Source organism: Eumetopias jubatus, unplaced genomic scaffold, assembly GCF_037043125.1.
Source record: "Eumetopias jubatus isolate StellerSeaLion01/CBP00866 unplaced genomic scaffold, mEumJub1_p1.0 scaffold_12, whole genome shotgun sequence".
NCBI classification, from domain to species: Eukaryota; Metazoa; Chordata; class Mammalia; order Carnivora; family Otariidae; genus Eumetopias; species Eumetopias jubatus.
The window spans coordinates 86,043,886-86,069,664 of NW_028274818.1; the positions used below are offsets into that span (position 1 = coordinate 86,043,886).

Here is a 25,779-nt window from a genome sequence, read left to right on the forward strand (position 1 = left end):
AGAAGCACCCCCAACACACACTCCTACTCTTCAAAACATTTTGTTTTCTCACACGAAAATTATAGTTAAGTTTTTGTTTTCTACGTAGCCCGAGCCTAAGAATATAAATTTCATGAGAGCAGAGACCTTAGTTGTGAGGACTGCCTCGGTTTCAGGATTCATCCATTTGTGTCTCCCGCCTGTTCTGGGAGGCAGAGCAGCGAGTTCATTGGACAAGACCTCTACCCTCATAGAGCTAATGATCTAGTGAGGACTTTAGCAAGCAAGAAGCAGTCACGCCCGGCTTCGAAGTCCAAGTCTCTGCAGAAAGGCAAATAGATAGACAGGACTCTCCTTAAAGGGCTGGCTGTGCGGGAGCTCGAGAGCCGAGCTGAGCCGAAAGACCGCGGGAGGAACCCGGGGAAAAGGAGCTGTCTCATTGGACAATCCGGATCAGGAGAATCCAAAGTGGCGGGGGTGGGTTGTGATGGGCTGTCCTAGAAGTAGTCAGAGCAGGATTACAGAGTGGATCTCCGGGCCAGGACGAGAATCCAAAAAGTGGTAACATAAGTAATCTTCTGAGTATTTACTTACAAAACTTTGCGTCCGCCTGTACTGCGTCTTGGAGGAATTGGACTGGCCCAACCTCCTCCAGGGAACAGTAGAGCGCGGTCCGCATAGAGAGTCCTCTTCACGTAGAAGGCGTGGGAAAGAGCGCGCGGGGGATGCTGGGAAACTCCTCTCGTGAGCCACCATTTTGCCTTCTTTTAAGCCGGCCGTGACCGTGGATTAGAGCAATCTTGAGCCATGAAGCTGCTAAGCAGAGCCGGGTCTCTTTCGGTGAGCACAGCCAGTGGGCATGGGGAAAGGTTGAGGAGCAGTTTGTCAGCAAGGTGATACGGACCGGAGGTGCTTGGTTTGGAGCTCCGGGGCCTTGGGCTTCCGTCTGCCCTTCAGCCGAACTCTGCGGGCCAAGTGGTCTGCAAGGGGGTGGGTCGGGCATTGGAGGCCCAGCTCGTGCTACGCGCAGAAGAGACCTAACGCCGGAGAACCTGAAGAGAAAAGGGAAAGGGCTTGAGAGCGGACGTGACGCGACTCGGTGGAGAGATCTCTGAAGGTCACTGCTGCACTTGGCGTGCCCGAGGAGGAAACCACGAGTCCTGGGGGGCAAGGGGCCGGCGTAGACCTAGCCCTCCACCCTCACCGTCAGCTCTGGCTTCTGCTTCTTAGTGTGTCACGGAGCATCGGTTTCCCCAACGGTTAAGTGGGCTTATGAGCAAAATCTTAAGGAAGAAATGAGCTAATGCCTGTATAGTGCTTATCATTGTTCTAGAACTTACTGTGGTGCCCTGGCAGGGTAACGTGTTGTTCTTGATGTCTTGTTAGAGAATTCTAGGAGGGGCTCTTGGTCAGTCCTCGGGAGCTGCTTAAGACTTCTTCAAGCCCAAGCGAAACATAGCTGTCACTTGGGGAAAACTCCTCAAATGTCAGTGTACTACCACCAACGGAGTGGTAGTTATCAAGAGGGGAGGGGAGGAACACTTAAAAATCTCAGCTTGGCCAGTTTTGCCCCCAGGGGATAGTTGGCAATATCTGAATACATTTTTGGTTGTAACAACCTCTGGGGAGTGCAACTGGCATCTAGAGTCCAGAGGTGCTGCTAAATATCCTACAGTGCACAAGCACATCCTCCCCACACACAACAAAAAACTACCTAGCCCAAAATGCTGACAGTATCTGGGTTACTAGGGGAATAGTAACCTGCTAGAGAGAGATGAAGAAGAACAGGGAATGGAGTTTCTCTGTGCCTAATGTTTAAATAGACATACTGTGGATTATACAAATGGTTGTAATTTAAATTGTAATATAGCCTAAATTACCCTTACTGCCACACCTAGACAAAGTAATGATTAACAACGTTGAGAGCTGCCTAGAGTGGCAAAAGACCCCCAGATCGCCTCCATTCTATCCATCCCAACTTTCTAGTAGATGAAGGAACTCAAAGGTAACAGTTGGAGAGGACCAAGGTAAACAAATTGTAGTAAACTTGAAAGCAATGTTTCTAATTATATTCCTTATTTTACAAAAGAATAAATTTATACATATTTTATTAAAATTATTTAATAATTGACAATTACGAGGATAATTCTTTGCAGCTGGTTTGAATGGGACAAATTATAGGCAGTATATAATCAAAGTGTCACTATTCTTGAGGTGAACGCACCTAAATCTCCCTTGGCGATGGAACTGTAGATTATTCATATTTGAACAGCTGTGCTCACATACCTTAAAATTTTACTTTTTAGAAAATCAAAAGGCAGAATCACAAGTAGGGTTAACTATACCACACCCAGCAAACAAAATTGATGTAAAACAAAGCTAATTGTAATTTATAGTTAAAAAGTACTAATAGCGAGTGAAAACTAGGAACCAACTCAGTATAGGACTGATGTTGAATATTTAACAAACAGCCCTTCAGGACATCACTGAGTTGGGGCACTGCGGCCTCTGATGGTAGTCCTCATGAAACTCCAGCAGTATGTTCATTTGATTTTGGGACAACATCTCTTCTAATAACCTTATGAGCCTTAGAATGAATTCTATAGCATTGTATATCATTTACCCAAAAAACAATAAAGTTATGCATTTGGATCAATTATCCAGCCTTTAAGAGGACCCTTTTATCTTTCCAGTAGCTGCATATAATGAACTAAGAATCTGCTGTAGCTGAAGCTATTGTTAATCTCAGGATGATATAAATGTGTACTAGTCAAAGAAATAAATCCCTTGGTTGTGTGGTCTTACTGTAGCACCCAAGAGAGTGAAGATACTATGTGAAATATTGGGGTCTTGGAGGAATTTTCCTTGGTATACTTCATCTTTTTTAAAGGTTACTAAAATGATTATGGAGATGAAGTCATTTCACTTGGGAGGTAGACTAAAATGAGACTGGGCAGATAAGGGAAACAGTAATGCTAATATCTAATAAAAGGGTATGGGTGTGGCAGTCCTACACTTTTTCAAAAAATTCCAAAGCAGGGGCGCCTGGGTGGCTCAGATGGTTAAGCGTCTGCCTTTGGCTCAGGTCAAAAAAAATTCCAAAGCATTAGAGCCAGGAGGAGCCACCTGAAGCTTTAATAGGATAGTTAACAGGGAGAAGAAAAATACAATGGTTCTTTACATTCTAAAAAAATGAAAATGTAGGATTAGGTGTTCCTTCAGGCTCTACAAATCACACATAGATACAGAGATTTAAGAGTGGTTGGGAAATAAGTCAGCTAAATCCAACCTTGAAGATATATTATCACTGAATACCTGTTGCTTGGGCACACCAGAATACAAGACATTTTTCTTGAGAGAAATGTGTGTAACCTGTCTTTTTTGTGTTTAGAGATTTTATTCCCTGAAAGTTGCTCCCAAAGTGAAAGCCACGGCTGCCCCTGCAGGAGTGCCTTCACATCCTCAGGACCTTGAGGTCAGTCCCACTGAGTTACTCACTGGAACCCATACACACCTTACTGTCTTTGGTAATAGAACAGCGTTGATCACATCTCACTTTATCTTAAATACAGTTTACCAAATTACCAAATGGCTTAGTGATTGCTTCTCTGGAGAACTATGCTCCTGCATCAAGAATTGGTTTGTTCATTAAAGCAGGCAGTAGATATGAGGACTCCAACAACTTAGGAACCTCTCATTTGCTTCGTCTTGCATCCAGTTTGGTAAGCATCTTTACTACCTCACTCTCTTCAGGAATGCTATGGTATCTTTTTTTTTTCCATTAAAAATAATGCATCATATATTATTCAAAACACACAAAAGGATTTATGTAACATGTAGGTTATAAAGCATACAGTCAGATAAGCACCTCAGAATGTATCACCCAACATATTCGAACATTATCATTAAAATCAATGTTACTTGTGTCTCCTTCCCTTTCCACCCTCTACACCCCAGATTAACAACTATTCTAAAATGTTTGCTTTTTCTTCCCTTTTCTTTTGAAATAGTTTCAATAACAAATGTTTTTCGTATTAACAAAAACTATTTTTATCTATATTTGTTTGCCGTTGTGGTCAATTCAGTGTTACTCTGGGATAATATTTCATTACATTCTCTCTTTTTTTCCTTTTTTTTTTTAATTAACATAATTATTTGTTTCAGGGGAACAGGTCTGTGATTCATCAGTCTTACACAATTCACAGCGCTCACCGTAGCACATACCCTCCCCATGTCCATCACTCAGCCACCCCATCCCTCCCACCCCCCTCCACTCCAGCAACCCTGTTTGTTTCCTGAGATTAAGAGTCTCTTATGGTTTGTCTCCCTCTCTGGTTTCGTCTTGTTTCATTTTTCCCTCCCTGCCCCTATGATCCTTTGCCTTGTTTCTCAAATTCCACATATCAGTGAGATCATATGATAATTGTCTTTCTCTGATTGACTTATTTCGCTTAGGAATGCTATGGTATCTTGATCCTACAGAAAAAAACTATTGTATTTTTTGGCAAACTTCATTTTATAATTCTTAAACTAAAAAGGGATCTGCTGTTTAGGTAAAGTTCATTTTTAATCTAATGACAGACATTTAGATTGTGATATTGTGTGATTGCAAACTTAGCATTAAAAAATTACTAAAAATACAGTTGTTCTTTCTTTTTCCAGACTACAAAAGGAGCTTCATCTTTCAAGATAACCCGTGGAATTGAAGCAGTTGGTGGCAAATTAAGGTTTGTTAAAAATAAGTAGCAGGAAATAGTGAAAACACCAGAAAATATTCGATCATGAGGGAATTTACCAGCATGATTAAGGATTTGTTAAACAGGCACAAGGAGGAGAAGGCTAATGAATTTAACTACATTGAAATGTAAAACATCTTTATTCCTTAAAGTGAATATTTAAGTAACAGGCAGTAAATGTTTGCAACATACATAACATGGAGAGGGTTATTTGGAAAAATAAAGAACTACAAATTAGGAGAAGACAAGCAAATAGAAAATGGATGGACAGGGCGCCTGGGTGGCTCAGTCGTTCCGCTCAGGTCATGATCCCAGGGTCCTGGGATCGAGCCCCGCTCATCAGGCTGCCTCTCCCACTCCCCCTGCTTGTGTTCCCTCTCTCGCTGTGTCTCTCTCTGTCAAATAAATAAAATCTTTAAAAAAAAAAAAAAATGGATGGACAAAGGATAGGAACAGGCTATTCCCGGAGGAAGAAGCCAGAAACACTGATCTTTACTGGTAATCACAATGTGATGCCATTACCCATCAGATTTATATATCGTGTTGGCAGTGTTAAGGAAGAGGTAGAATCTCTTCTACAATTAGTGGAATAAATTGATAAAACTACTTAGAAAAGAATCAAGGAAAATCTAGTAATATTGAAAAGGAGTGTATCTTGCAACCTAAGTTTTTAATCCACATGCACAAAGATACTGTTTATTTTTGTAAAGACTGGAAACAATCGAATGCCATCTTCAGGGAAATGGGATAAAGTATGATCTAGTGATGTGATGAGACTAGTGCACAGCAGTTAAGGGATTAACTAAATTATTCCAGTTAAATGTTTTGTGGAAAAACGAGATATTTTTAAGGTATGGGCATTTATAATTTTTTTTATAATTGTTTTTTTAAACAATATGTAGTCCTTATAATTTTGCTTGTCTCTGGAGTGGGAAGGAGGGAGTGAGGTTAGCCAAAGAAGGGTACAAAGAGATCTTCAGCTTTAATTGCCATTTTTCTTTAAAGATTTTATTTATTTATTTGAGAGAGAAAGAATGAGACAGAGAGCATGGGGGGGGAGGGTCAGAGGGAGAAGCAGACTCCCTGCTGAGCGAGGAGCCCGGTGGGGACTTGATCCCTGAACTCCAGGATCATGACCTGAGCCGAAGGCAGTCGCTTAACCAACTGAGCCGCCCAGGCACCCCGAATGCCATTTTTTTAAGTTGTGTTAAAATATACTTGAAATTTACTGCTTTAAGTGTACTGGTCTTTGGCGTGAATTTGGCATTAAGAAACCATCACTACCATCCATCTCCAGAATGTTTTTATGTTCCCCAACTGAAACTCTATAGCTATTAAACAGAAACCTCCCCCCCCCCAGCAACTCCCTGCAGTGACCATTCTACGTTCTATGATTTTGACTTCTCCAGGTTCCTCCTGAAAGTAGAATTACGGTATTTATTCTTCCAACACTGACTTATTTCACTTAGCATCATGTCTTCAAGATGCATCCATGTGTAACATGTCAAGATTGCCTTCCTTGAAAATAGTTTATTTTATATTTTAGTTGATGAATATGTGTATTTTTATACTTCAAAATAATTTTTCCAAAGGAATTGGTTGATTTAACAAAGATATAAGGAAAGCTTATTCTTCTGATTAGATAATTCACTGTAATTTATTTCTGATGCAGTGTGACTTCAACCAGGGAAAGCATGGCCTACACTGTGGAATGCCTGCGGGACCACGTGTAAGTACCTGCATGAGTTGAGGACACCTGCTTTTAAAGAAACACTTAGCTGCTCAGTTCTTGTCTTTTTTAATGTGGCATTGTGATCTCTGATTTTGGTTTTGGGTTCTTAAAAACTGTAGAACATTGTGTTTACCACAGGCCTAAAACTTAATATTGAGAACATTACCTTTACGTAGCATGGACATTGGTTTTAAATTTTTGACTCGACACTCTATCTTGATATCTTCTGTAGTGATATTCTAATGGAGTTCCTGCTCAATGTCACCACAGCACCAGAATTCCGTCGTTGGGAAGTGGCTGCCCTTCAGTCTCAGCTAAGGATTGACAAAGCTGTGGCTTTTCAGAATCCACAGGCTCGTAAGTACATTATTTTCAGATCCTGTTCAGTTCTTTCTAAGATACTGGGTTTTTGAGGGGCACCTGGGTGGCTCGGTTGGTTAAGCATCTGCCTTCGGCTCAGGTCATGATCCCAGGGTCCTGGGATTGAGCCCCACATTGGGCTTCCTGCTCAGCGGAGGGCCTGCTTCTCCCTCTCCCTCTGCTGCTCCCCCTGTTTATGCTCTCACTCCCTCTGTCAAATAAATAAAATCTTTTTTTTTTTTTTTTTAAGATACTGGGTTTTTGAGAAGATCAGTTTGTAGAGGGAAGAAATTGCCATTGAAATTTTTCTCTGCTTGGGTTTAAAACTGCCTTTTCCAAAAATTTGTCTAGTTTCTTAACTATATTCTTGTGTTTCTAAACATTCATATTGTTGATTATTTTTCATCTTTGATAGTATGTAAGTCAATTATAGAATCCCTGCTTCAGAATTTAGAATACGGTGTTTTTTCTTTTTTTCTTTTTTTTTTTTATTTAAAGATTTTATTTATTTGAGAGAGAGAGCACGAGAGGGAAGAGGGTCAGAGGGAGAAGCAGGCTCCCCGCTGAGCAGGGAGCCCGATGTGGGACTCGATCCCAGGACTCCAGGATCATGACCTGAGCCGAAGGCAGTCGCTTAACCAACTGAGCCACCCAGGCGCCCCAATACGGTGTTTTTTCAATAGTTTGCTTACACCAAACCCAGCAACAGTTCATGGTTGCTGCTGGTATTACTGTTTAGCCACTTACCTTTACTGGATCTTCCCAAAGCAAGCAATTTAATTTTTTTAAAAATAAGAACTTTTTAGATGTTTATACTTTGTGTTTATATAATGTTCAATACGTAATCTTGACAAGTATGACTAGCAAAACGGATTAGTAAAATAGCACCACTGACTCTTGGAAGTCCTGCAAGTTCAGTAGGAGCAGAAGTGTGCACGTGGGCCCCTTGGGTCTAAACAGGTGACCAGCTGCAGGGGCCTGCATGGGATGGGCCTCACTCAGAACGCAAGCCTGTCAAGTGTCTGGAACAAAGTGAGAGTTTGGTCTGTGTTAGCTAATATTATTTCACTGTGATACTTTGTTTTACAAAAGAGTATGATCTTCCTTACTCTGGATCTCCTCCACCAAAGAAATAGATAGAAAATTGTAGAAAAGATGACTTACCTACCAACTGTGGTTTCTTCCCCGCTGTTAGCACTGAGGTTCCAGCGCTCATCCTATCTGTGTGAACGGTCACTGTGGTGTCCCGGCCGCTATCTGCCCCCAAGTCTGCATCTTCAGTCCAGCCACCACATTGCCCTTGCAGCGATCCTTCTGACATGAAGGTCCTTTAAAGGCTTCTTATCTGTGGGATAAAGTTCAACCTCTTCAACTTAGCATATATGTTAACTTCACAGTCTGACCGCTGCCCACCTCCCTTGCCTCTTGCGCTACCTTCTCCCCTTCCAGGCAGTTCCCCTTTGAATCCCTTGTCATGCTTTATGCCTTTGTCTGTTCTCTCTGCCTGAAATGCCACTCCCTAATCCTTCCCCTGGTAAACACCTATCCATCTTAAGACTCAGTCCAGGGCGCCTGGGTGGCTCAGTTGGTTAAGCGACTGCCTTCGGCTCAGGTCATGATCCTGGAGTCCCAGGATCCAGTCCTGCATCGGGCTCCCTGCTCGACAGGGAGTCTGCTTCTCCCTCTGGCCCTCCCCCCTCTTGTGTGCTCTCTCTATCTCTCATTCTCTCTCTTTCAAATAAATCTTTAAAAAAAAAAAAAAAGACTCATTCCAGATTTTACTTCTGTTACTCCTTTCCAATTCCCACTGCCCTTCCCTTGCGCCCCTGCTGCGCTTTTGATCTGCTGCTGACATCACACCCATCATGCTTTATTTCACCGTTTTCCCCGCTTAACATTTTGAGACCAGGCATTGTGTCTTACTCATGTCTCTATTTCCAGCACCTAACCATTCCCGGCATAGGGAGATTGCCCGAGTAACGAGCAAAGGCACTGACTGAAGCAGGAAAGCAGTGACAGTGCCCGTGCTCCAGTGAGGAGGACACTTGGACCCCCCCAAAAGCTATTGATAGGACTTAACACTGGCACTTTCATATATCTTCTTAACCTGACAACTCCTCATTATAGGAGAATGTACGAGTGAAATAGAGGTAAATCACTTACCCAGGGTCACATGGTACATTGGTGGCAGAACTAACTATAACTAGATTCAGACTTGCTAAAACCTAGGCCATTATACTTTCCAGATGATACCAGGTAGATTAAAGTTAGAGAAGTGGTCAGGCGAGCCCTGGTATGTAGAAGCTGCTGTCCTAATTTCTTACTTTTCTCAGGACATTCAGCTGGCTGACTTTTAAATTTCAAGCCCTCATAACACTTGAATGCCATAAGGTGACCAAAATTGTATCATCTAGTTGCTTTCTAGGTTCTAAAAACGTTGTCTTATTTGAATCGTTTCCACAAATGCTGCTTTACTTATTTTACAGGTGTCCTTGAAAATTTACATGCTGCAGCTTACCGAAATACCTTGGCTAATTCCCTGTATTGTCCTGATTATAGGATTGGAAAAGTGACACCAGATGAGGTACTGATAAAACACATTACATTTTCAAATGTGCTTGTTTTCACATTAAATTGAACATTTATCTGCCATTTCAGGTTTGTTTGTTAATTTTTCTTTTTATCTTCAAATTTTAAAAATTCACCTGCTGGCTTTTTTTTTTTTTTTTTAAGATTTTATTTATTTATTTCACAGAGAGCGAGAGCAGGAACACAAGCAGGGGGAGTGGGAGAGGGAGAAGCAGGCTTCCCACTGAGCAGGGAGCCCGATGCGGGGCTAGATTCCAGGACCCTGGGATCATTACTTGAGCCGAAGGCAGAAGCTTAACAACTGAGCCACCCAGGCGCCCCTCAACTTGCCTTTTTAACTAAAATTCTACCTGAACAATTTTACAACTTTTAACTAAAGGAAGTTTTTATCATAAAAGAGACATGTTTCTTTCAGAAAATCCAGAAAACAACAAGAAGCAAAAAAGAAAACATCTCACATACCTAAAGGCACTGAATGTTAATGCCTGGGTATATTTATCTTTTTTAAACAGTATTTAAGTGTTAAATTTCATAATCTTTTGACCAGAAGTCTTCCTTTAACTCCTCAGTGTGCAGGGGGGAATGAGCCCACATCACCGCCCCATCCGTCATCAGCCTGCTTACTCTAGCTCACTTGCCTCCTTCAGCACACAGGCCTTACTTTGCTGGCGGTACAGATTGTCACACATCACAGCCATATATGTAACATAAAACTTCAGGTCCAAAATGTGAAACACTGAATGTCACAGTGTATCTCTTGCAAGTGTGGGTGCCTATATATAATCTTAATTTCCTACTCCTACCACCCTGCAAAAAATTATTAGAAGGCGTTAAAAGAAAAATTGGGAACTATCAATACTTGGCAAAGTGTGTATATGACTCGGAAGTTAAGGTTTTATTCTCATTTCATTTCTGGTTAGCCACTACAGAAAACTCAACTGTATATCCTATCCCTTTCCTCTTTTATTTCCTGGTTAGAAAACTATCCACTTATCAGTCAGTTTAATGCCTACCATTCCTGTGGCACTTTTAAGAAATTATAACTGATATCATCCAACCTAAACAGTGAATATTTTTCATAAGATTAGCCTCTAATGAGTTTTGAAATTTTTCAGAAATCAAAGTCACCCATGTGAAGATACGTTATTGAGGTAGCTAAAAGAGCATACATAGCGAAACATTTATCCACAAGGGTGTCTGCTGTAGCGTTGTCTATAATTGTGAAAAATCACACAAGTTCAACATCCAACGTTAGGGGACTAGTTAAGTAACTTATTAAGTGTCTGTGGAATGGAATACTATTCAACCATTCAAAAATATTGATATGGAAAAATCCCGTAGCATATTGTCAAGTTAGAAAATGTAATTTATGAATAGGATGTACCATAGGGTCTCAATTTTTAGAGAATAAAGGTGGGGGAGGTGGGGGGTGTGTTTGTATCCTGGACAGATACCAATATATTAACCATGGTTACCTCAAAGTTACTAGCATTTTTAAATGTGTCCTTAGTCTAAAGGAAATTCTAAAGAAATTGGTGCTAGAATACCTTGAGTGATGGCAGCATTCAGGAGGGGGAAAAAAAGAATGATTCCATGGTGATTCCAAAGATGTAGGCACCATTCACTTCAGGGCACAAATTCTGGTAACTGGATTCAGTCACGTTACCATCGCCTAATGATTCTCAACATTATGACCCATTCCCAAGAAACCATTTTTAGCCAGTTTTTCTACCCTGACTCAAAATCAATTTTAATATCACAGATACACTGTTTATGTACATGTATGTATATTTGCGTTTTATACATAAAAGAAGTAAAATGTTTTTCTTGCCCCCAAGAGACAATTTTCACTCCCGTGGGAGCAGCAGTGCTCCTGTTGAGAACAGGTTTTAGCCCTACTGTAGAATGTTAATAGTATTTTCTTACTATGTATATAAAGACAAAAGAAATCTGATGCATATCTGCTAAAATCACATAATAAAAATCATAAGCTTAGTCTCATTTTTTTCAAATTCAAGCCAGCGTGTGCTCTAATTTTTTTCAGGCCGTTTTTTAGTTCCTTTCTTTCAATACAACTTTATTGAGTTATAATTCACATGTCATACAGTTCACCTACTTAAAGTGTACAATTCAGGGGTACCTGGGTGGCTCAGTCGGTTAAGTATCTGACTCTTGGTTTCAGCTCAGATCATGATCTCAGGGTTATAAGATTGGGCCCCATGTCAGACTCCACCCTGGGCGTGGAGCCTGCTTGAGATTCTCTCTTTCCCTCCCCCCACTCATTGGCATGCTCTCACTCTCTCTCTCAAATAAATAAACAAAATCTTAAAAAAAAAAAGTGCACAATTCAGTAGGTTTCACTATATTCACAGTCATGAAACCATTACCACGTTAAGTTCTAGTTCTTTTAAATGAAAGGGGGGAAATCAGAGGGGGAGACGACCCATGAGAGACGATGGACTCTGAAAAACAAACTGAGGGTTCTAGAGGGGAGGGGGCGGGGGATGGGTTAGCCTGGTGATGGGTATTAAAGAGGGCATGTTCTGCGTGGAGCAGTGGGTGTTATGCACAAACAATGAATCATGGAACACTACATCCAAAACTAATGATGTAATGTATGGTGATTAACATAACAAAAAAATTTTTTTTAAAGTTCTAGTTCTTTCAATCGATAGTTTAAAAAATAAAAGCAATATAATTCAGCACTATGTAGTCTGTAGTTTACAACGGCAGCTTTTAAGCCTGAGTATTTATTTTCTATTAACCTGCAGTTTTAATTTTTTCAGCTTTCTGTATTTATACCAATATAATCTCATAAATGTTCTTAACTTCCTCAGTTGCATTACTTTGTTCAGAACCATTTCACAAGTGCAAGAATGGCTTTGATTGGACTCGGTAAGTTGGGAATTGCTTACATGTCAGTCTGTTTCTTTAAGAGTAGTCTTTTTAAGCTATAATCATAAGAGCACAGGATTGAACCAAATTTGATAACTCAGTCCTCTGTTGATGTCAGACAAGCACTGTGTGATAGGATTTTAATTGGTAGGTTGTTTGGTAGTAAGCAGAATCCAGCATTTAACTATGTAAACTACTGGCTTTGAGTTTATTACAGTATTTGAAAAATTATGATAAAGGGCAAATTTCTCTAAGCAAAATGCTTTTGCAAGTCTTTTGTTTTAAAGAAGTATAATTTAATTGAAAATAGGCAAAGGGAGGGCGCCTGGGTGGCTCACTTGGTTAAGCGACTGCCTTCGGCTCAGGTCATGATCCTGGAGTCCGGGAATCGAGTCCCACATCGGGCTCCCTGCTCAGCAGGGAGTCTGCTTCTCCCTCTGACCCTCTTCCCTCTCGTGCTCTCTATCTCTCATTCTCTCTCTCTCAAATAAATAAAATCTTTAGAAAAAAAAGAAAATAGGCAAAGGGAGTGAACAACCAATTCATGGGGGAAATGTGTGTATACACACACACACGTGTGTGTAGCCAGTTATTGTAAAAGATAGCCTTGCCTAATAGTTAAAATTTTAACCCATGAGATTGGCAAAAACTAAAAGATTGACACTGCCCAGTATTAACCAGGGTATGGAGAAATTAAGCACTCTCAAAAATTGTTGGTGGGAGTATAAACTGGTATATTTTTGGAGGTCTGTTTAAATATATTAAAATTTTAAATATTGATACATTAAACCCAGTGATTTTGTTTTTAAGGATTTATCATACAGAAACAGTTGGTCAAGTTTACAAAATAGTTGCACAAAGATGATATTTGCTATACTGTTTTTTGGTTCCATTTGTTTTGTAAATAACAGCATCATTGAGGTATAATTCAAATACCATAAAATCCACCTTTTTAAAGTATACAGTTCCATGAGTTTTATTATATTCAGAGGGTGCTATAACTGTTACCACTATCTAATTTCAGAATATTTTGATTATCCCCCCAAAAACCCTGTGTTCATTATAGCCACTCCTTAGTCCACCACTCATCTCCTTCCTGTCTCTATAGAGTTGACTCTCTGGACATTTCATAGAAATGGAATCCTACAATATGTGGCCTTTTATAGCTGACTTCTTTCACTTCACAATGTTTTCAGAGTCCGTCCATATTGTAGCACTTGCCAATGTTCCATTCCCTTTTCTGGCTAAAATACTCCATTACCACTCTTTGTTCATCTGTTCGTCACAATGGCATTTGAGTTCTTTTCAACTTTGGGCTATTGTAAATAAAAACATTTGCGTGTAAGTTTTAGTTAGAACCACCTGTTTTTCATTCTTCGGGGTATATTATTAGAAGTAAAATTGCCAGGACCTATGGTAACTGTTGAACCATTTGTGGAACTGCCAGCCTGTTGTCCGCGGCAGTTGAAGTGTTGACATCCCCCCTCCCCGCCCCGACGGCACACGAGGGTTCTAGTATTTCCACTTTGTCACCAGCATTTACTAGTATCTGTCTTTTCGATGGTGGCCATCCTAGTGTCTGTGAAATGGTATCTCATTCCATTTGTGTCTCCCTAATAACTCATATTTTGTGCTTTTTGGGCACTTATATATCTTTGGAGAAATGTCTATTCAAGTTCTTTGCCCATTTTTGAATTGGGTTGGGGTTTTTTTTTTATTATTTTTGAGTTGTAAGAGTTTTTTATATATTTTGGATACAAATACATCATTTGCAAACATTTTTTCCCATTCTGTGGATCCATTTTACTCTTAAAAGCATTCTTTACTCAGCCATCAAAAAGAATGAAATCTTGCCATTTGCAGCAATGTGGGTGGAACTAGAGGGCATTATGCTAAGTGAAATAAGTCAGAAAGACAGTTATCAAATTATTTCACTCATAGATGGAATTTAAGAAACAAAACAGATGAATGTAGGGAAAAGGAAGGAAAACTAAAATAAGACTAAATCAGAGAGGGAGACAAACCATAAGAGACTCTTTAACTGTAGGGAACAAACTGAGGGTTACTGGAGGGGAAGTGGGTAGGGGGATGGTGTAACTGGGTGATGGGCATTAAGGACGTCACGTGATATAACGAGCACTGGGTGTTATATGCAACTAATGAATCACTAAACTCTACCTCTGAAACTAATAATACACTATGTTAATTAATTTAAAATTTTTTTAAAAATGTTATTTGTACAATGCAGTATTGTTTTAATAGCCAATGATTAATCAGGAAACATGCTAATGTCAATCAAGAAGGGACTGATTAAATGATAGTACATCCATATAATGGAATTCTTCATAGCCATTAAATGTTTGCCGTAGACCCCTCACCTAGATAGAAATTACAAAAGACAAGTTAGAAACAATATGAATAGAATAACACCATTTTAAAAATAAAATGATAATATTAATATAAGTAAGAAAAAAGTTGTAGATGAATATGTATTAGTAAACTATAAGTGGAATCTCTGGGAGAGTAGCATTGTTGGGGGTGGACTCTTGTTTTCTTTACTGTTTATTTCTATAATTTGTATAATCACATACTATTTTTAAAACAGTAGATGTTTTGCAATTGTATTTTAAAAATTAATGGTTCTAGCTTGGTTTTGTTTTAGGTGTGAGTCACCCTGTTCTAAAGCAAGTTGCAGAACAGTTTCTCAACATGAGGGGTGGGCTTGGTTTACCTGGTGCAAAGGCCAAATATCGTGGAGGTAAGCATTTTGTTCTGTTAGGGCTGACTTATCAGAAGGATGTTCCCCATCAGAATAGTGTATTGGAGTAGGATAGGCCCGATTACTTACCACCAAATAGACTCAGTGTGGAAGGAAGGGATTAGATTGCTTGGGTGTTGTGTATTAAACATGTTTTGTGTGTGTGTTGTGGGGAGAGCAGGATGGTATGCTGGGAGCACCAGGCCACAGAAAACCTTAATCTTAGTGAGTTAATACTGTGTTGTAGAGAATACAGAAGAATAAAGCCTGTGGTGACCAAGCCCCTTTCTTCCTCGCTCTCTCTTTACATGGCACCAGGTGAAATCCGAGAGCAGAATGGAGACAGTCTCGTTCATGCTGCTCTTGTAGCTGAAAGTACTGCCACAGGAGGTACAGAAGCAAATGCATTTAGTGTTCTCCAGTACGTCCTTGGTGCTGGACCACATGTCAAGAGGGGCAGCCATCCCACCAGCGCTCTGTACCAGGCTGTTGCCAAGGGAGTTCACCAGCCATTTGATGTGAGTCTGAATAGTCAACATCTCTCCTTTTGTTTGTAAAGGCTCAATGTGTATGATGTAGTCCTGTTAATCTGCTCTTAAAATTTAAGGTGCACACAAAGAAAATCTTTGTAAAAGTGAAGAGATAGCCAGGCTTGAGTTTAGTTCCTTAGGGCCTAATCAGAAACGTCCTTTCTTTTCAGTTCTATAACATAGAAAGAAGGAAATGCTTAAAAAATCAGAAATTCATCCTTCAGGGCCCTTTAGAATAAAGATTTAGATATTAAACACTTTCCCAGATTCTAATTAGTCTTTTTTTCTAGATTTTCTTCTGTCCTCTTGTGTTCTTGTGGTTATTTCGTGAATTTTGCTGCTCTTCCTGTTTTCCAACCAAATGTACAGCATGTACACCAAGAAACTGTACACCCATCCCTCCAGTTTGAGATTAAGTTAAAAAAGAAAAATGAAGGGCGCCTCAATTGATTAAGCATCTGCGTTAGGCTCAGGTCATGATAACCAGAGTCCTGGAATCGAGTCCCACATCAGGCTAGCCTGCATCTCCCTGTCCCGCTCCCCCTGATTGTGTTCCCTCTCTCGCTGTGTCTCTCTCTGTCAAAGAAATAAATAAAATCTTAAAAAAAAAAAAAAAAAGAAAAGAAATTCCTACTTCAGCATTTGGGCAGAAATTTGAAGTATGAACAGGATAGTCTCAGAATTGTGATTAAACTTCAAATCATTAAAGAACATTTCTTCTTATGCTTTAAATGGGCCAAGCCGGTGGTTCTCAAATTTTAACATGCATAAGAATCACGTGGAATTATTTTTTTAAATGCGGCTTTCCAGATTGCATCTACAGGGATCTGAGTGAGTAAATCTGTTACATGAACTTGAAAGTCTGTATTTTTAATAACAGCTCAGGTGGTCTTTTTGTAAATCATCCACATAAACACTGGGCTACAGGACACTGACATTCGTGTTCCCCTTAGGGAGCTTAACATTCTGCCCAGACTGCAGACAGCAATACCCCCGTTATCCTGAGGCTGAACTTGCAGGTACCTGGGGTATCTGAATAACGTCCACTAAGCAGACATTTTTCCCCAACCCTTTGACTTCAGTGTATAGGAGAAGTGTAAGTGAATTGGCCAAAAAGAAGTCACCAGCGCTAGCAGTGGGAAGACAGGAGGTTTGTGTGACGCCAAAGCCCACAGTCTGTACCACTCAGCCATACTGCGGCTGTGATCAGTGAACAGTGATGGTACTGTTCACAAATTAATGTTTACAGTAAACTTTAATCATCAAAGGTTAGAAAATACCCAGCAAAAAGTAAAGCAAGCAGTCTGTTTTAGGAAGATTTAAGTGAAAAAAGTTAAAACCATTATGGTTTTGAAAGAAGTAACCTGTGTCCGAAACACTGCAGTCCTTGACAGAACCGGTTACGTGAAATATTCATCTCTTTTTGCTTGTACCGTGAGGGTCCCCAAGTTTCTGTCTATTTGGGAAATTGTGCCCTGTTTTCCCTGGTAAAATGACATACGGTAAAATTTCATTATATTTCAGGTTTCCGCTTTTAATGCCAGTTACTCGGATTCTGGACTCTTTGGGATTTACACCATCTCACAGGCTGCCGCAGCTGGAGATGTAAGTTGCAAGCTCACCAATTCTCACAAGTGTTTTTCCTCCCTTAACATGTTTTTAGTAAAAAACAGGGAGTGTTTGAAGGCCGTGACTTATCAGAGCTCTGTATAGTGTGATATCATTACCACGTGTGTGCTGTGCAAGGAACTTAAAAATGTATACTCGTGCTTCCAGGAAAGAGGGAAGAAGTGTCTCCTTGGTATTTTGGTTCTGTTTGGACAGGTGGCATTGAGCTGTCTCTCTGGGACATCTAAATTGAGAACTCAGGTGATGTCAAGGCCAACATGGATCTTTCAGAGTCCTCAGCACAGAGATTGTGTTGAAGTCAGGGTTGTGTGTGAAAGACTGTAGGAGGAGAAAACTGAAGCTCGAGCTCTGGGGAGTGTTGCCAAGTGACTAAGGAAAATGGCCCAGAAAACAAGAAGAAGAGAAACTGGTATTTTTAAGAGGCCAGGAAAGAGAGAATGGTTAACACCATTTTGATCCACTCTGGATTACCATCCATTTAGTTACCAGAGAGCCCTGGTAGTTACAGCAAACCAGTACATCACTGGTAACATCAGTTTTCACCAGAATATTGGTAGTGAGCTAACATTTATAGTGTTAAGGAATGAATGAGAAGAAAGAAATGTGAGGTTGGCATAGGCAGGTGGAGCTCAGACTTGCTGGGGAGGTGGGTGATAGTTTTGGGAGAGTTCACACTGAGAGATTAAGTTGGGAGAGAATTCATACTGAAGGGAAAGAAAGATTGGAGCAGATATAGGATATTATAAATGGATCAGGTCTGAAAAATCGTGAGCAGGTGGAATGCAGAGTACAAATGGACATTTTAGCCTTGGACACAAAGGCTGCTGTGGGAAGGATGCGGAAGTACGTCCCCAGTCGGGGGAGGCTGTCCTGTCTTGAGAGTAAGAGAAGGTAGGAGAGTTGAAAGAAAATAATGAAATTTGGGACAAATGAAGGGCTAGATACACACAGAATGGGCATTGACCGCCATGTAGGTGTCTCCTGGAAGTGAGAGACCACAAATTCATACGAGTCACGTACGACACTTCCTACACATATTGTCACGTATTACAATCACTTCATAATTTTTCTTCAGTAGTATTTCTAATGGAGTAATGGAAGGGGCAGGTCGTAGGTTCCATCCAAGGTTAGAAACCTACAAAGTGGGCAAGTCAGAAGTATGGGCAGATGGCAAGGGAGTGGGGCACAGTGACGAGAGTGACTGAAGGAGTGATTCGTGGATCTTGGCCAGACAGAGAAGTGAAGCCAAGGGACTCGATGGATTGAAAGTAGACAAATGAAGGAACTAAAGATCTTGATAAAGTGGAACAAGGATAGTGTGATTAAAGACTTAGGCCAGGGGTCTTGGAATTGAGGATTTCACAGAAAGGGCAAATTTAGGTTATGTCCAAGTCGGGTGTGGCTGTCGAAATGGGTAGCTAAAATGCAGGGGAAATGAAGGTCCTAGAATGGTGATTAGGGTTAGATCAGTGACCCAGGATGGTGCCAAGGTTGGGATGGAGAAAATCATGGACCGGGTTTATGAACTTATTTACCCAACAAATATTTCCCAAACACCCACCCACATCACTGGAACGTGATTTCTGCTTGACCCCAGCCTCCCAGGCATGGACAAGCTTTACACATCGGTGTGTGAATTACTACTTTCTTCTTAATGAATAGTAAGGGATAGCAGTATTAATTGCATGACGCTTTGGGGAAATTTAGAGGTATTTATTCTTTTTTTTTTTTGTTAGTTGTTTATTTATCAAGACAAACTATTCCATAAGCCAGTATTCGTGTTTCATAGTTCAGAACACAGGTCAGTGACAGACTTCAATGGAACTCAACCCAAAGAAATTCTTTACATTCCCAAATCACTTTGCACTCTGAAAGATACCAGCCTTCTTCATCTCCTCAAAATCTTTCATGGAATCATAATTTCTGTAGAAATCTGCATATGCCTTCTTTCTTGGTTCGGCCACAGCAAACTTATAGAAAGCTGCAACCCCCAGGGATACAGCGAACGCTCCAACAATATGAAATCGCAGACGCTTGGCCAGAAGGCCTCGCATCTGAGGTTTCGTCAAAGCACTGGAAGTCATGGTAGTTATTCTCCTCAACACCAACCTCAAACCTAACGTCCTCCCTAACTCTAGAGGTATTTATTCTTTACAGGCAATTAGAAATACCTGTGTTTGCTTTTCCTAAACCAGCCTGGCATTCTCTGTGCTCTGCCACTTACTTTTCTAAAAAGCTTGGCTACAGGCAACCTCTTGGATCCCTTCCCTCTTCGGGAGCTTTGTACTATCACTCAATAATAAACTTTGCTATCGCTCATAAACCTTGCTTTGCTGCCCACCATAAATAAATAAATAGATTAGATAGCTTGGCTACTTGGACACTGCAGATTATACAGGCAGCTGCTTTTTGGAACACTGGAAGAATAAGGAGCGCATAGTGGCAAGAATTCCAAATGGACACTGTGCTTTTCTCTGGAACTTACCTTCCATCTTGTGTTTTTGCCTCAGTAGAGGAGCATTTGATTGCTTCAGGAGACTCTGGCACTGATCAAAAATGACCAGCTGTCTCTTGTTTGTCCTAGGTTATCAAGGCTGCCTATAACCAAGTGAAAACAATTGCTCAAGGAAACCTTTCCAATGCAGATGTCCAAGCTGCCAAGTAAGTTGCAGTATTAACTGTGTGTTTTGTGTTTCAGGTATTTGAAAGTTGTATTTTTTGTTGTAACATATACCCAAAAGGATTGAAAGGTACAGGGGCGCCTGGGTGGCTCAGTCATTAAGCGTCTGCCTTCGGCTCAGGTCATGATCCCAGAATGCTGGGATCGAGCCCCACATCAGGCTCCCTGCTCGGTGGGGAGTCTGTTTCTCCCTCTCCTACTCCCCCTCCTTGTGTTCCTGCTGTCTCTCTCTCTCTAATAAATAAATTTTAAAAATCTTAAAAAAAAAAATCACACCATATTATAACATTTAAAAAAAAAAAGGATTGAAAGGTACAGAAAAGTATTTAAAAGGAAAGGGAAACACACCCACATCCTGCTACCTAGAGATACAATTGTTACTATCTTGCTTATTTTCTTGACCATTTTATACATTTTAAACATAATTGTTAACTATCATTATATATACTTACATCTTATTTAATAGCGTGTTTATTGTAGAAATTTGAAAATAAGAAACAAAAAATAAAAAATGATCTCTCATTCCTTACTAATGATTCCTCTTTTTTTAACATTATAATGATTATTCCGTTTATTCAGATTACTAAAAATGTGTTATAAATAGTATTAATTGGTGTATCAAAATACACTTGTTGGACATTTCCTACAGTTGGAAATTATAAACTAGAAAAGCTATCTTTGGTCTTAAAACATTTTTTTATTTCATATTACCTTCTCAGTATAGATTCCCACTGAGTCAGGAGTTACAATAAATATCACAAAAGTCTGTTCAAATATGTCTATATTTTTATTTTTATATTTCAAAATCTCAGTGTAAAAAGGTTGTACCAGTTTAGAGTCACAGCACCAGTATATGAGAGTGCCTGTTCTGCCATAACCATTGGCCAATTCTTTTTTTCACCTCTTTACTGATGTGATAGACCAAAAAAAGATACACTAGTCCCCCCCTTATCCATGGTTTCGCTTTCCATGGTTACCTGCAGTCAGCCATGGTCTGAAAGCAGATGATCTTCCTCCTGACTTACTGTCGAAGGTCATCAGTAGCCGAACACTATGTCACAGCACGACTACGTCACTCACCTCATTTCATCTCATCATGTAGGCATTTGATCATCTCACATCATCACAAGAAAGGTGAGTATAGGACAAGTTATTTTTAAATGAGAGAGACCATATTCACATAACTTTTATTACAGCATATTACAGTTCTATTTTATTAGTAGTTGTTAATCTCTCACTGTGCCTAATTTATAAATTAACTATAGGTATGTTAGAAAAAACATAGTATATATAGGGTTTGGTACTAACCAGGGCTTTAGGCATCCACTGGGGGTCTTGGAAGGTATCCCCCGCAGATAAATCAGACCACTGTATCTGATTAAAAGATTGAAGGTACTTGTCTCCTATTTGGCGATTTTTTAAATTCCCACTGTTTTCACTGGGATCGCCAGCAACACCTCTCACTCAGTAGTTTGGAGAGTCTAACAAAAGAGACACACTTTGGACCAAGCTGGAAATCAGCTTGCATTTTTATTCAGCAGTTTAAAACACTTAAATTTGACTCCATCCATTTAGGACAGTTCAAAATGTGCATCGTGAAACTCAACACTGTCTTCCTAATCATTTAGTATTGCCCACAGAGGAAGTATGATGGGGCAAATTACGACTCAGGAGGGAACAACTTCCTGGTCATTTCAGATTGTTCCCATTAGCATTATTACTTCTGTTGCACTGAAGACACTAAAAATTGCATCTCTTAAATAAGTACAGTACAGGGGCGCCTGGGTGGCTCAGTTGGTTAAGCGACTGCCTTCGGCTCAGGTCATGATCCTGGAGTCCCGGGATCGAGTCCCGCATTGGGCTCCCTGCTCAGCAGGGAGTCTGCTTCTCCCTCTGACCCAACCCCCTCTCGTGCTCTCTCTCTCTCATTCTCTCTCTCAAATAAATAAATAAAATCTTTAAAAATAAATATATAAGTACAGTACAGTTTATTAAATACTATGTACATGGAACCAAGGATTGGTTAATAGGATGCAGTTGTACATGATTGCTCCACAAACAAAACATGATGAGAATAAATTGAAACACTGGATTTACTTAAGAAAAATCGGTTTCAAATCTAATTTATTTGGGACGCCTGGGTAGCTCAGTCATTAAGCGTCTGCCTTCGGCTCAGGTCATGGTCCCAGGGTCCTGGGGTCGAGTCCCGCATCGGGCTCCTTGCTCCATGGGAGGCCTCCCTCTCCCTCTCCCACTCCCCCTGCTTGTGTTCCCTCTCTCACTTTCTCTGTCAAAGAAATAAATAAAAATCTAATTTATTTAAGAAAATATATTTTCTTAAGCGTAGCAGTTTTTTATACGGTACAGCAACATGTAGAAAATGGAATTTCAGTTATTAATATCAAGATATGTTTGTTTTCTGTCATTTTGATGGAGTTGATACTTTTTCTTGTAAGATTCTTTTTTTTTTTAAAGATTTTTTATTTATTTATTTGAGAGAAAGAGAATGAGAGATAGAGAGCATGAGAGGGAAGAGGGTCAGAGGGAGAAGCAGACTCCCTGCTGAGCAGGAAGCCTGATGCGGGACTCGATCCCGGGACTCCAGGATCATGACCTGAGCCGAAGGCAGTCGCTTAACCAACTGAGCCACCCAGGCGCCCCTTTCTTGTAAGATTCTTATTAGTCTTCCTGTAGTGAAAGAAAGCAAGGTGTCATTGCTGAAGGAACAAACTAATAATCTCTCGGTAAAGTTTATTGTAGGTAAAAAAAGTTTAAGTTTTTATTTAAATTCCAGTTAATTAACATACAGTGTAATATTAGTTTCAGGAGTACAATATAGTGAGTCAACACTTCCATACATCACCCTGTGCTCATCACAGCAAGTGCCCTCCTTAATCCCTATCACCTGTTTCACCCATTCCCCCACCCACTTTCCCTCTGGTAACCATCAGTTTGTTGCCTAGAGTGAAGAGGTAAAATCTAAACTCTTTGGGGCCCCTGAGTAGCTCAGTCAGTTAAGTGTCCCAACTCTTGGTTTTGGCTCAGGTCATGATCTCAGGGTCGTGAGATCAAGCCCTGCATTGGACTCTGTGCTGGGTGTAGGGCCTGCTTGAGACTCCCTCTTTCCTTCTCCTTCTGCCCCCCCTCCCTCTCTTAGAAAAAAAAAAGGTAAAAAAAATTTTTTTAATTAAACTGACAGTGTGGTAAAACTGCATTAAGTTGTGATTATGTGTAAATGGAACTCTTGCTACAGAGTGCCAAACAAGGATAGTTTATTTGAGAGTTAAATTACTCAAGAGAGAATTATGAATTGGGTTTTTATTTCAAATTCATGCTTTGTGCCCATATTTAAGCTGCACAGACTGTAAGACCTCTTCTGTCCTGGGACGCCTGGGTGGCTCAGTCATTAAGCTCTTCTGCTCGGGTCATGCTCCCAGGGCCCTGGGATCAAGTCCCTTATCGGGCTCTCTGCCCAGCGGGGAGCCTGCTCCTCCCTCCGCCTGCCTTCCCCCTGCTTGTGTGCTCTCTCTCTTTCTCGCTCGCTCTCTGACAAATAAGTAAATCTTTAAAAAGAAAAAAAAGACTTCTACTGTCCTTCACCTGTCTTCTCAATCACACCCCACCCTCATTGAGACAAAGCTCTTTGTAGAAATGGGCCTCAGGGGGCGCAGGTAGATAGAGAATCAGCACACAATATTCCACTAAGTGGACAGTGCCTGAAGACCCCACATAGGTGTTCTGCTTTAATAGAAATGCCTAAAATCATCACCAGAAAAGTATTTGGAGGCAAGAGTTACTTCACTAATCAAAACTTCACATTAAAATAGTCTAAGTTCTAGTCTAAAATCAAAAGGCAGTCTGTTGGGTTTCCAGTATAATCGCATATTGACAGCTTTCTAAATAATCGCATAATCACATAATTGATGAACTGAAGACAGAATGGAGGCCTTTAGCCCTGTTGTAAGATTTCAAAGCTGTTCATTTGTGTATTTACCAAAACATGTTTGTGTTTGAAAACATACTTTATTTGGTTCGAGAACATACTTTCAAATTGCCTTGCTCTTATAAAACTGGCTTCTGCCTTAGTTACATACCTTTTACTGGACAGGAACAAGCTGAAAGCTGGCTACCTAATGTCAGTGGAGTCTTCTGAGGGGTTCCTGGATGAAGTCGGGTCCCAGGCGCTGGGTGCGGGATCTTACATACCGCCAGACACAGTCCTTCAGCAGATAGACTCCGTTGCTGATGCTGATGTCGTAAATGTGAGTGAATGAAAACTTCTGATTTTACATCAAATAATTTGACTTTAATGATCCAATCTCAGAAGGAATGCACAAGCTCCCTTGGGCTGTATATGTCCCAATCCTGCAGTTTGGTGCCAGTCCGCCTGATGCGGAGGCAGGAGGGCTCTTTCCCATCGAGTCTGCAGATGGCTTCCTGGTCAGCTCCGTGTGTGTGTCTTCCTTATTCAGCTAAAGTTCCGGTAGATGATACCATTTAAAATTCTGAGAGGTGATTTTCATGTGATTCTCCTCCCAAGAAATAAACTGTCATGCCAGTCCTGCACGGGATTTCCATTCATTTTCTCAGCCCAAGACATTCCTCCTCCTATTGCTATATTTTTTTTCACATATATTATTGTGAGATTCAGCCATTTTGAGGGCAAGGACGACGTCTTATACCTATTTATATTCCCTGTTGTACCTAACAAATATATGAACTGCAGAATAAATCCAAAATCAGTGGGTTTTCCCAGTTCTTTCTGTATTAAAAATGTCGACTCCTCTTGTATCATAGAGGTCTCAGCCGTCTTCTCAGCAACAGCTCTACCTTATGTAGGGACAGTGGGGTTAGAAAAAAACAGGTTATTTTATTTTAAAGTAGTAACCTTGACTCGATTTCAGTTGACCCCTAGGTTCATCATTTTCATACTCTTCCAAATGGCTCTCCTCCTCTTGTATATGACCGTTAGTGAGTCCCGGCCCCAGCTGTTGTCCCCATGAAAAAGCTGGCTTCAGAGAACATGGGGGCTTGCTACTCGTGGCAGTACACCTAAACGACCAGCCTCTGGTCTTGAAATAGTGGCATAAAGAACACAGCGAGAGAAAGTGTGACTTTTATGTTAACAGTTGGGGTATTTTTATTGACTCAGACTATTTGCCGTTTTAAAACAGAAACCGCAAAGTACTGCCTGGCCTGAGGCCGCCTCTGCCCTATTTTGCAATGTCGGTGAGGTTTTCCCTATCCCCCTTTTTAACAGCTACCCTCAAATCTGGAGCACCACACTTGCTCTGTCACACGTAGGAGGGAGCATTCAAAGGAACACCTGAGCTTACTTTCTTACAGCGGCACAAATGAAAATAATGCTCAGCACTCTCCTGTAGTTAATTTCACAAGAGCTTCTTAGTACAGAGTTGCTGGCTCAGGATACCCTGTCCCACACACTCTTGAAACAACAGAGTAAATAAGTTTGTCTGCTGGATAATACATTCTCTTATCTCTGTTAATTTTTGTTTGTTTAAGGCTGCAAAGAAGTTTGTTTCTGGCCGGAAGTCAATGGCAGCAAGTGGAAATCTGAGCCATACGCCTTTTGTTGATGAGTTGTAATACTGAAACACATCTTGCAGGGAAGAGCTGAACATGTTCTCAACCTGGAGCGGCAAACCCATGAAAGTCAAAAATCTCTAATATAACATTCATCTCTTTTTTTTCCAATGAGGTGAAGTGTCTTAACACGTAAATACAGGTAATTATCCCCAGCTGACTGAAAGTTAATAAAACATTCTGTTTAAATGTTTTTCTTGCATCTTTGCAATTAGTTAATCAAGTATTTATTATATGCTGAGATCTTTTAGATGCTGTAAAGGAGAACAGGAGTATAGTAATAGAGT

The 25,779-nt window shown here is 40.4% G+C and overlaps 2 protein-coding genes across 2 annotated transcripts; one reads left to right on the plus strand and one right to left on the minus strand.

The window, feature by feature from the left end:
• The first annotated feature begins 690 nt into the window (after positions 1 to 690).
• Positions 691 to 25,685, plus strand: UQCRC2 (ubiquinol-cytochrome c reductase core protein 2). Its single transcript, XM_028090411.2, has 14 exons — positions 691 to 819; positions 3,371 to 3,454; positions 3,552 to 3,701; positions 4,642 to 4,706; positions 6,388 to 6,444; positions 6,680 to 6,804; positions 9,294 to 9,391; positions 12,234 to 12,291; positions 14,954 to 15,049; positions 15,368 to 15,567; positions 17,104 to 17,184; positions 19,793 to 19,869; positions 23,997 to 24,150; positions 25,412 to 25,685. Exons 1-14 carry the CDS (start codon positions 787 to 789, stop codon positions 25,493 to 25,495), a joined length of 1,362 nt encoding a protein of 453 aa, XP_027946212.1. The 5' UTR covers positions 691 to 786; the 3' UTR covers positions 25,496 to 25,685.
• Positions 18,936 to 19,336, minus strand: LOC148162849 (cytochrome c oxidase subunit 6C). The gene has a single exon (XM_088017019.1). It carries the CDS (start codon positions 19,290 to 19,292, stop codon positions 19,065 to 19,067), a length of 228 nt encoding a protein of 75 aa, XP_087873145.1. The 5' UTR covers positions 19,293 to 19,336; the 3' UTR covers positions 18,936 to 19,064.
• Positions 25,686 to 25,779: the final 94 nt, after the last annotated feature.

Coding starts and splice junctions, on each gene's coding strand:
- UQCRC2 (XM_028090411.2), top strand. CDS start 787: ATGAAGCTGCTAAGCAGAGCCGGGTCTCTTTCG. Junction 3,455..3,551: donor CACATCCTCAGGACCTTGAG/GTCAGTCCCACT, acceptor TCTTAAATACAG/TTTACCAAATTACCAAATGG. Junction 3,702..4,641: donor TTCGTCTTGCATCCAGTTTG/GTAAGCATCTTT, acceptor TTCTTTTTCCAG/ACTACAAAAGGAGCTTCATC.
- LOC148162849 (XM_088017019.1), bottom strand. CDS start 19,292: ATGACTTCCAGTGCTTTGACGAAACCTCAGATGCGAGGCCTTCTGGCC.